General features: G+C 45.4%; 1 protein-coding gene across 6 annotated transcripts in view; it reads right to left on the bottom strand.

Moving 5' to 3' along the window:
* The window catches only part of LOC140718757 (HEPACAM family member 2-like), a 63,772-nt gene that overhangs the window by 15,325 nt on the left and 36,375 nt on the right, over positions 1–12,072 (bottom strand). For all 6 annotated transcript variants that reach the window (XM_073032871.1, XM_073032887.1, XM_073032879.1 and 3 more), the window contains exons 3-5: positions 11,038–11,304; positions 7,660–7,776; positions 3,261–3,362 (exon numbers count right to left, since the gene is read on the bottom strand). In XM_073032871.1, the coding sequence (XP_072888972.1) occupies positions 3,261–3,362; positions 7,660–7,776; positions 11,038–11,304 (486 nt within the window). The remainder of the gene's footprint in view (positions 1–3,260; positions 3,363–7,659; positions 7,777–11,037; positions 11,305–12,072) is intronic.

The following is a 12,072-nucleotide window of genomic DNA, read 5'->3' as shown; positions in this document are numbered from 1 at the left end:
CCTGACGTTGCCGGCCAGGGTTTTTCTTCAGGTCTGGAAGACTATTCTGGCAGCTTCCCCCTTCCCTTCCTCACCCAGCACTAAGTGAGGCCCTTCCAGCCCAACGAGCTGTACCACCCAGCAGCTGAGGGTACGTCACCAGGCTGAGATCTCCGTATCTTTTCCTGTCCTGCCTTGCTGTTGTACTCTGTGTCCCCAGCTTCTCCTGTAGGAGTGATCTCCACTTGATCAACAAAGGATCATGTTTCTTTCCCAGTCGAACTCATCCATCAGCTACTTTTCACCCATTGCCTTAAGAACATAGAAAGAAAGTCTTACGAAAAGCTCAAGCAGGGGAAAAGAGGCCATGAAATATTTGGTAGGTCAAATATGATGTCAGAATATAGTATTAATGGTCAGACTCTTGGCAGTGTGGAGGATCAGAGGGATATTGGGGTCTGAGTCCATAGGACACTCAAAGCAGCTGCGCAGGTTGACTGTGGTTAAGAAGGCATATGGTGTATTGGCCTTCATCAACCATGGAATTGAATTTAGGAGCCGAGAGGTAATGTTGCAGCTATATCGGACCCTGGTCAGACCCTACTTGGAGAACCGTGCTCAGTTCTGGTCACCTCACTACAGGAAGGATGTGGAAGCCATAGAAAGGGTGCAGAGGAGATTTACAAGGACGTGGCCTGGATTGAGGAGCATGCCTTATGAGAATAGGTTGAGTGTACTCAGCCTTTTCTCCTTGGAGAGACGGAGGATGAGAGGTGACCTGATAGAGGTGTGTAAGATGATGAGAGGCATTGATCATGTGGATAGTCAGAGGCTTTTTCCCAGGGCTGAAATGGTTGCCACAAGAGGGCACAGGTTTAAGGTGCTGGGGAGCAGGTACAGAGGAGATGTCAGGAGTAAGTTTTTTACTCAGGGACTGGTGAGTGCTTGGAATGGACAGTCAGCAACGGTAGTGGAGGCGGATATGATAGGGTCTTTTAAGAGACTTTTGGATAGGTATATAGAGTTTGGTAAAATAGAGGGCTGTGGGTAAGCCTAGTAATTTCTAAGGTAGGGACATGTTGGGCATAACCTTGTGGGCCAAAGGGCCTGTATATGCTGTAGGTTTTCAGCCCCAACTAGGAGTTGAGGATGCCATCGTCTACTTGCTGAACCGTGTCTATGCCCACCTGGACAAGCCGGCGAGCTCTGTGAGGGTCATGCTAGGGTCATCCTAGATCTGCTAGGTGAGAAGCTGACAGTGATGCAGGTGGATGCTTCCCTGGTGTCATGGATTATTGATTACCTGACTGGCAGACCACAGTACGTGCGCTTGCAACACTGTGTGTCAGACAGAGTGGTCAGCAGCACTGGGGCTCCACAGGAGACTGTCTTGTCTCCCTTTCTCTTCACCATCTACACCTCGGACTTCAACTACAGCACAGAGTCTTGCCATCTTCAGAAGTTTTCTGATGACTCTGCCATAGTTGGATGCATCAGCAAGGGAGATGAGGCTGAGTACAGGGCTACAGTGGGAAACTTTGTCACATGGTGCGAGCAAAATCATCTGCAGCTTAATGTGAAAAAGACTAAGGAGCTGGTGGTGGACCTGAGGAGGGCTAAGGCACTGGTGACCTCTGTTTCCATCCAAGGGGTCAGTGTGGACATGGTGGAGGATTACAAATACCTGGGGATACGTATTGACAATAAACTGGACTGGTCAAAGAACACTGAGGCCGTCTACAAGAAGGGTCAGAGCCGTCTCTATTTCCTGAGGAGACTGAGATCCTTTAACATCTGCCGGACAACGCTGAGGATGTTCTATGAATCGGTGGTGGCCAGTGCTATCATGTTTGCTGTTGTGTGCTGGGGCAGCAGGCTGAGGGTAGCAGACACCAACAGAATCAACAAACTCATTTGTAAGGCCAGTAGTGTTGTGGGGGTGGAACTGGACTCTCCGACGGTGGTGTCTGAAAAGAGGATGCTGTCCAAGTTGCATGCTATCTTGGACAATGACTCCCATCCCACTCCATAATGTACTGGTTAGGCACAGGAGTATATTCAGCCAGAGACTCATTCCACCGAGATGTAACACTGAGCGTCATAGGAAGTCATTCCTGCCTGTGGCCATCAAACTTTACAACTCCTCCCTCGGAGTGTCAGACACCCTGAGCCAATAAGCTGGTCCTGGACTTATTTCCACTTGGCATGATTAACTTATTATTATTAAATTATTTATGGTTTTATATTGCTATATTTCTTCACTGTTCTTGGAGCGGCTGTAATGAAACCCAATTTCCCTTGGGATCTATAAAGTATGTTTGTCTGTCTGTCTGTCTATGTTTCTATCCTTGGAAAGGAGAATTAAGGTAAACCCAAAGGCATTTTCTACATATATTAACATCAAGAGGCTAGAGAGAGACAGAGTAGGACTACTTGAGGACAAAGGAAGAAATTTCTGCCTGGATCCTAAGGATAAAGGCAAGGTACTTAATGAGTAGTCTCCAACCTGATGGCATGAATATTGATTTCTCATTCTGGTAATTTTTTTCCTGACCCCATACCCTCTTTTATTCTCCGCTCTGGCCTTTTATCTCTTCTCACCTGCCTATCACTTCCCCCTGGGTCCCCTCCTCCTTCCCTTTCTCCTGTGGTCCATCCTATCAGATTCCTGCTTCTCCAATCCTTTATCTTTTCCACCCACCTGGTTCCACCCATCACCCTCCATCCAGCCTCCTTCCCCTCCCCCCCAAACCTTTCCAGACCTGAAGAAGAGTTTCAGGCCCAAAACATGGACTGTTTATTTATTTCCATAGATGTTTGCTGAGTTCCTCCAGCACTTTGTGTATGTTGCTTTGCATTCCCAGCATCTGCAGACTCTCTCGTGATAATGACATTTATTTGCCGTAGTTTTGAACATTTGCCCGGTCTAATCCTCTCTCTTTTTGCTTTAATATCGCCATTGACAGCACTTATGACATCACATTTCTCTGCCAATGGTGAGCTTGGTGGTGCGTCTTTTTATTCCAACACCTGAGTCAATCTGACAGAAAGTTGTAGTGCCGACACAGGTCCTTGTCTGACACCATTAACCTCATCCTGTCAATGTAAGCACCTGAAAATGACCTTCACTGCTTCCTGCCACTGGCTGTGGGGTCCAGGACTGCAGGTGCTGGTAGTCCAGGTAAAGTGACTCACAATTACCAACTCATTCCATTCTAACAATCCTGCGGACAACAACTGTGACCATTTTCATTGAAACAGAAATCATTTTGTGCACCTACCTTCACTGCCAATCCAGCAAATGAGGGTAATGAAGATTGCCACAAGCAACACAACATTACAGATAAACAGGCTCGGCAACCAGCTTCTGAGGTTCTTCAGTACTACAAGGAAACAATCAAGAACAGTCAAAATGTGAGATCCACACAAATGATTTAACACAGGAATCAACGGTGAAAGTTTTCCAGATAATAGGGATGGCATCCAGGTTTGGTCAGGCTGTTGGCAGAGAGGCAACCTGACCAGATCAAAAACAGACCAGTTCAGTGTCCCCTCTAATTTGAAACGGCCAGTGTGTGCAAACATCTTGTACTCTGCAATCTTTGCCCAGTGACAACGTGTGCACTGGATAACTTCTTCAATAAAAACAGTATAATTCAGCCAGTTCTAAAATCTGCAGACAAATCATTGCAGAGTCCGTCTGCATCAGAAACCGCAAAAGGAAATGTGATTGTGTATGATCGTGAAATATTCTTAACGAGGTAGAGGGCGACAACCTTTTGTGTGCAGTTTAAATTCCTTTGTGCACTAGTAGGAAATGATTTGTGCACACGCATCTTAGAGGGAGCACTGGACCACAGGACAGTGTATGGAATTGGAATTGGTGCAGAGAGCTCATTGAGACTTGCAGCAAGTGGAGAATCTGTACAGACAAAACACACTTCTGAGAAACAGCTTATATTTGACACCTTGTGTAATCTCATTATCCACTGGCTGTGGATATGAAAAAGACAGATTCGCTGGAATCCAGTGCCCAGAGGAGGAAAGAGCTCCATATGAATCAGCTCTGCAGTTTATCCCAATAATTTTGTTCTGCAAGAATAACCCTCCCTAGCCACTGCACTGAAGTTACACTGTTCTGAGTGTGAAATCTTTTCCCATGCCAAGAATTGGAACATTACCGGAGTCAGATACTCTGAGGAAATGGCAGGTGTTCTGGTCCAGAATGTAAATACGGTGCAGGCTGAACTATCCACACTTCACGTAGAAAGAGTAAAAGTTGCCCAAGGAGTCCAGAGATAACTGGTGACCCACATATACGGATACATCACCACACATCTCTCCTTCACTTGGTTCTTTGTTCAATTCATTCGGCTGTTGGTCCAGCATTTGTCAATTCTCGTCATGTGCCCCAGGAAGTGATGCTGTTACCTTTTGCTCTGCTCCCTTCCCCTATTCCAGTCCGCTTCAAATCCCCCCTTCCGAAAAAGATTCCCTCTCCGATCCCTTCCCATGATATTTTCAAATTTCCAGCCACACCCTCTAAAAACCTCTGAATTTCCAGTTTCTGTTGAAATAGTTTCTCTCTCAGCCTGGTGAAAAAATACAAAAGCTGAATACTTGTTAAATTCTGAGACACTGAAAGTTGAGGGTGTCGAATGGGACCAGGATCTCATTGTACATAATCACCAAAAGCTAACGTGTAGGTAGAGCTGGCAATTAGAAAGGCAAAGAGCACATTGTCCTTTATTACGAGAAAAAAATCAGTTCAGGAGTAGAGATACATTACTCCGATTGTATAGATTTATTATATATAATGAGCTGCATCGGGAATATTGTAAACACAAGAGATTCTGCAGATGCTGGAAATCCAGAGCAAGTGCTGGAAGACCTCAGCAAGTCAGGCAGTATCTATCAAAAGGAATAAACAGCCAAGACCAGTTCTGATGAAGGATCTCAGCCCAAAGTTCGACTGTTTATTCCTCTCCATTGATGCAGCCTGACCTGCTGAGCTCCTCCACCATTTTTCTGTGTGTTGCTCAAGGTTTCATTTCTCTGATGAAGGAAGGACACACTTGTCATATAACAGGAGTGAACAAGACTTCATCAGATTCATTGCTGAAAGGGTTTATCGTTCAAACGGTAATGCTTCCACTGGCCACAGAGCTGCAAAATAAGCAGTCACAGTGTTACGAAATGGGGCAACACAATTAGCACTGAAAGAAGGAACTGTCTCAATCAGAGGGTAGTGAACTTGTGGAATTCTCTGCCAAAGGCAAACGTGGAGACAGGTCACGGAATAAAGTACAGTCAGATTCAGATTCAGTTTATTGTCATTTAGAAATCACAAATGCAATGCAGTTAAAAAATGAGACAACGTTCCTCCAGAATGATATCACAAAAGCACATGATAAAACAGACTACAGAAAATCCACATAACGATTGGCAATCCCCAATCAAGACTCCAGAGAGGCTGCTGCGTATTAATATTGCGCTATCATCTTAGCGTGTTCCCCAGAAAGGAGCTCCACATCCACCAGACAAAACAAGACCAAAAACTAAAGCTACAAGACCTGCACAAAACCACATAGTTACAACATATAGTTACAACAGTGCAAACAATAGCATAATTGATTAAAAAAAAACAGACCATGGGCACAGTAAAAATAGTCCAAAGATGTTAAAAGACTATAAGTTTGAAAGAAACCATCACACAGTTTTCACAAGTCCTCAGGGTCCCGATTGACTCGTTATCCCACGCCGGCGGCAGAAGGGAATACCCCTGCTATGGACTTCCACAGCGCCGCCTGACTCCGCCTCACAGACACAGCACACAGTAAAAGCGACCTGACCGCAGTGGATTCCGAGTCCGTTGAACCTCCAAGCTGACGACCATCCCCTCCGGCACTGCTTCTCCGAGCACCATCCTCTGCCGAGCGTATTAAGACGCCCCCGCCAACAGCCATCGGCAACGCGACCCCGAGGATTGGGGGCCTGTTCTTCCCAGCAGAGACCCGGACCTCACAGCAGCAGCAGCAACGAAGAAGGTCTTCCTGGAATTTCCCGATGTTCCTCCGTGGTCCCACGTCCGTTATGATTGCGCACGGCACCCCGCTTCACAAGTAACAGATAATCAGCTCCAGAGTGGCCGCTGCAAGCTGCGTCGTGCCGCCATCTTATCCGCAAATTCCGCATGCGTGAATTCAACCAACCGCGAATCGCGAAAACCCGGAAATGCTCTTCCAGCACTCGTTGTTCAAGCACATACAGACTTTTTTTCTTGTCATTATTCCATAAAGAATGCAGTATAACAACTATTTTACATAGCATTTACATTGTATTAGGTATTCTAAGTAATCTAGAGATGATTTAAAGTATACGGAGGGATGTGCGTGGGTTATCGTGGATCGGGATCGAAAAAATTCTGAAGTTCTCTTACTAATTAACAGGTATATCCGGTATTATTTAGCGTCAGTTAGTCAAATGTTTGTCTTACTATACAGTATATATTTTACCTTTCTATGCATATAAAACACTGAAGAACGTATGTTTCAGTGCTGGGCTCGGGAATGGCCTGAGTTCGATCCAGTGACAGACCACTTCCGAGTGCGCTCTCCACCGTGCCGGGTTGATGTGGAGGATCAAAAACTCAAAAACCCAAAACCCAATGATTAGACCACTGTGTTGCTTTGCTTTCATCGGGGCAGAGCCTTTCTCACTTTATCCTTTAAAATTGTTCCGATCATTGACCGACATAGCCTAATGCTTTTCCATTGACCGATGGCGTTTCACCGCTTTCCGATTGCTTTATTATTTCCACTTTATTTTCAATTGTGATTACTTTCGTGAACAGAAACACTGCAGATTCAGAGCTCTGACACCGGGTCCTACTGTCCACCTCACTGAGACACGTTAAATAAGGTATCGGGTTCTGCTGGGTCCTAAGGTCCACTTGAGTATCCGTGAATTCTGGTATCCCTGAGGGGTCCCAGAACCAATCCCTTGCGGATAAGGAGGGCCGACTATACATAGTAAATATCTTAACTCAGTTTCTTGGTTTAACATCTGTCTGGTGAAGGGGCTCTCAATAGTTAACATGACCAGGAAGCCACGGAGACTTAGGGCACAAACCCCTTAATAAATGACATGAAACACAGACTGGTGTCATTTGGCAGAATTCCAGGTTCTTGAATGAACCTGGAATGAGAATGAGGTTCTTGAATATTTGGAACCATGGATTGTTTATGATCTAGGCAGAAACTGGAAGCAGGGTTTTCCCAGCTGACAACTACCAGTGTTGAAAGACACAAGATTCAAAGATACTCCAGTTTTAAAGAAATAGCAAGGACGGAAGGGAAATGAGTACCATACCTGAGGGAGCCAAGCCTATCCCACACACACATTGCACCACAATCAGGATGAGGCACCTTTCTGTCACTCCTTACCACCTAAACTTACTCAACATTGGAAGAAAATTCAACATGATTTGTCAAACACAAATGATTTGAGACTTCCTCTTTTCTTAAATGCCTCTCTGGAGTTGGGTCAGAGGTGACTCGTGCATCATTCCAGCTGTTCTGTGTTACCACAGAGGACCATTTCACATCTGGGCAAAAGTGGACAACTCTATCCCATAGATCACACACAGATCTTAAATGCTAATTAGCCAATGATAGGTACCTTTGTCAAATTCCAGCTTCCAGCAGTGCTGAAGAACACCATCAATAAGAAACAGTGAAGAAATCATCAGTTCTATGATCGACAGAGTTATAACTGCGATGTCCTCAGGGGGAAAGCCTGCAATTAAAATAGATTTAAACCATGAAACTGGACACCGGAGAAATGACCGCGAAGGCTGCTGATTGTGGCAATGAATAAATTGTTGCCCTTAACTCCTGCAGGGAGGTGAATGTGCTAACCCCTGCTCAGCCTCACGCCCTGTGATTTCAGATCTACACACACACGCACATTCCCTCTGAGGGGTGTTGACAAGATACTGAATTGTAATACCAGCCAGCAGCATACAATTGATAAGATCCATTCATCTGCCTCGTGGGTCTCCTGTCTAATTTCACCACTGGCTGCTCCTTTGGGTGTTGGTGTGGCCAGATGGGATTAGCACAGTTGGGTACCTGCTGGTCAGCATGGACACAGTGGGCCGAATGGCCTGTTTCCATTCTCTATGTCTATAACTGGAGTCAGATGCTGACTCAACACTGGGTTTAAGTTCCTTCATACTTTGTCACCTGATTTCTCCCATTTCTTCCATCGGGATGAGGTCTGGTTGACTGCCACGATGTGGTTAAAGAAGAGAAAGGTGCTTCCTGACGGGAAGGTTGACTGCAGTCAGATACTCCTACATCATGGACATAGTCACTAACTACTGTTAGGGGCTGTTTTCTCCCCCCCAGTGAGTAAAAGGAACTTACAATTTCACAACAGTTTTCACCATCTAACCACACAGCAGTGGTTGGGGATGCTTTAGAGAGAGTGCAGAGGAGATTTACCAGGATGCTGGACTGAATAGCATGTCATATGATGGTAAGTAGAATGAATTAGGGCTTTAGAGCAAAGGAGGATGAGGGGTGACTTGATAGAGTTGCACAAGATGTTAAGAGGCATAGATCAAGTGGACAGCCAGAGACTTTCCCTCAGGGCAGAAATGGCTAATGCGGGGCGGGGGGGGGACATAATTTTAATGAGATTGGAGGAAAGTACAGGGGGCATGTCAGAGGTAAGTCTTTTTTTAAACACAGAGAGTGCAGAGCACATGGAATGCGCTGACAGAGGTAGCGATTGAGGCCGGTACGTCAGTGACATTTATGAGACACTTACGTAGGTACACAGGTGATAGAAAAATGGAGGGAAGTGTTAGATTGGTCTTAGAGTAGGCTAAAGAGGTTAGGCACAATATTGTGGGCTGAATGGCCTGTGCTGTAATGTTCTGTGTTTTTGGACTCAGCCAATGAAGTGCAGCCACTGCAGTACAGAATGAGGCATCCAATTTGTAGCGATCCAGGCTGCCTGTTTTATTTCAAAATTATCTTTATTCATAGTGCTATGTAATTGTGTCAGTATTTTCTGTGTGCCGTGCACCATTGTCCCTTTTGGAGGATACACGCTTCAAGTCTTTCCAGAGTCGGGTTTATGTTGTTTTGTGGCTGCAGTACTCTGCAATACATAATACTTTCTGTGGCACCGCTCCTTGAAGAAGTCTTCGATACCATGGAGGCTATAGTACCTGTGATGGAGTTGATTTTCCATAGTTTATTTCAATCTTGCGCAGTAGGTAACCCCCTTCCCCCTCCCCTGCTATACCCGATGTTAACGCCAAGGGGCCTGAGACGTTTACACAGTACTGTATTTGTAACCTGAAACAGAGAGCGAGTTTGAAAATCTGGTGGGAGCAGAGGATGTTGGGAATGGTGAGGGTGGAACATTGTGACAGGGGTGTGGGACAGATGACAGAGAAGGAGCATGGTGGGGGTGGGGTGTTGTTGGCATAGGTGCTGACACCAGGCAAGGTCATTTGATTCTAAACAATTCTTTTACTGATCATTACAGAATGTCTCTCTGGTACTTCCCGCTCCCTCCCCTCTCCCTTCCCCTTTTTCCCAACCATGGTGGCTCTCGCTCTGCCTCCCTCCCATTCCAAAACAGAGACCCAAATCAGAATCAGGTTTGTCATCACTCACGTGTCGTGAATCGTTTTTCTTTGCGGCAGCAGTACAGTGCAATGTATAAAATTACTACAATACTGTGAAAAGTCCTGCACCTCTTTCCTGACGGTCGTGGGACAAGGAGATGAAAGAGTAGGTGATAACCGATCATCAACAAAGTTTCGGGCCCTTCATGTACAATGCTCCCGGTAAAAGTTAGCTTCTGTACTACGCAATGATACAGTCAGACAAGACGTTCTTGATGCTGCTTCTGTGGAAAGTTGTTAGAATCAGGGCATGTTTCAAGAGTTGATGCTGCTGTGCCTTCTTGATCCATCATGGAACTTTGTGCTCTTCACTCTCTCCATAGCAGTGCAAAGAAGGCATACGAGACCTTTGCTTTATAAAACAACTTATTAGGGTGCAATGCTCGACTATGAGTGGATGTACACAGAACAAATTCTAGCTTTTCAGATGACACAAAACCTGGAGATGCCTTGAACTGGGGCTAATACATTTCAAGGAGACAGAGACAGGCTGCTGGAATGGGCAGGTAGGTGCAAATGAATTTAATGCCAGGAAATGCTATACGTTCCATTTCTGGTGGGAAGAAGAGGTTGCTACATACACCAGAGCATGCAACTCTAAATAGGGCACCACAATCTCACTGTCACCATGAAGCAATGACAATGAAGTTCTTTTCTACTCTAAAGAGAAAGATCTGGGATATACTAACAAAGGTTGTTGAAAGTGGCTAAGCAAATTGAGGAAGTGTCTAAAATCACGCAGGTTACTGGTCTCTATAATTTGAGTGTAAGGTGAGGAATGTTACAAGCGATGTTAATAAAAACAGTCTTGGTACCAAACTTTAATAACTACTGTGTATGAATGCTTTGGAGCAGGTGCAGAATAAATTGTGGAATGACCTTGAGTAAGTGAGCAGACGGTAGAAGCTGTGTTTATTCAACTTGGAACAGAGGAAGTTGCAAGAGGATCAGAAAGAGGGATTTGAAAACTTGAAGAGTAGAACAGCAGATGGAAAGGGTAATGAGTTAGAGAGAAATAACTGACAAGAGAAGCAAAGCTGGCTAGAGCCTGCACTGAATTTGGTTCAGACTGAAACAGATTCAACTGTAGTGTTGAAAGGAGAGCCATTAACGTGTATGAAAGAATTTGTAGGGCCATGGATAAAGGGCAGGAGAACAGAATAAATAAACTGCTTTGACAAAGAGACAATACAGATCTGATGGACAAAATGGCCTCTTGCTGCCCTGTCACCTTTCTGTGAACCTTAATTTTCTGCTGCTGTAGTAATCAGCACAGGGTGCATTCTAAATCCCACCAATCCCAGCTAACCACAAGGTTTAGACACAAAATGTCATACATAAATTAAACTCACCGTGAATAGTCAGGGTGTAGTCTGTCTGGATGGAGCTGACAGGATTGGTTGCCACACAAGTGTACATTCCACAGTCACGTCTTGAAGCCTTCATGATCACAAGAGTCTTGTTACCGTCTGTCAGCTGGTAAGGCTGGGAGATTTCCCCTCCGTCTTTCCGCCATTGATACTGGTGAGGATCTCCACTGACGTTACAGATGAGCTGGATGGTGGAACCACAACTGAGGGAAGTGGAGTTGGAAAATATCAAAGCTTCAACCAGCTTCTCTGAAAGGAAAGAAAGATGTTGATTAATGAACTGCAATCACTTCCACAGATCTCACTCTGACTTTGGACCAAATGTGTTTGAATGGAAGGATTTGCTTTCATGCAACGGGTTTGTACTGCCAAGGAGTTCACACCCAGTGTGCTCGTAAAACATAGAAAGTGCAAACAAGAGAAAATCTACAGATGCTGGAAATCCAAGCAACACACAAGTGCTGAAGGAACTCAGTAGGCCAGGAAGATCTATGGAAAAGGGTACAGTTGACGTATTGGGTCGACACCCTTCAGCAGGACGGGACTTCATTTTGTGTGTGTTGCATGGAACAGTAGAGCCACAGAAGATCATTAAGAGCACCAAATTTCTTGGTGTTCACCTGGTGGAGAATCTCACCCGGTCCTTCAACACCAACTCCATAGCAAAGAAAGCCCAGCAGCATCTCTACTTTTGTGAAGGCTGAGGAAAGTCCATCTCCCACCCCCCATCCTCATCATATTCTACAGGTGTTGTATCGAGCGCATCCTAAGCAGCTGCATCACTGCCTGGTTTGGAAATTGCACCATCTCGGATTGCAAGACCCTGCAGCGGATAGTGAGGTCAGCTGAGAAGATCATCGGGGTCAAATCTTCCTGCCATCATGGACATTTACACTACACGCTGCAACCGCAAAGCAAACAGCATTATGAAGGACCCCACACACCCCTCATACAATCTCTTCTCCCTCCGGCCGTCTGGGAAAAGGCTCCGAAGCATTCGGGCTCTCACAACCAGAC

This window comes from Hemitrygon akajei, chromosome 2 (assembly GCF_048418815.1).
Source record: "Hemitrygon akajei chromosome 2, sHemAka1.3, whole genome shotgun sequence".
In the NCBI taxonomy this organism is placed as follows: Eukaryota; Metazoa; Chordata; class Chondrichthyes; order Myliobatiformes; family Dasyatidae; genus Hemitrygon; species Hemitrygon akajei.
Note: the sequence above shows the minus strand (reverse complement) of the source record. Positions and strands in the feature narration are given on the sequence as shown.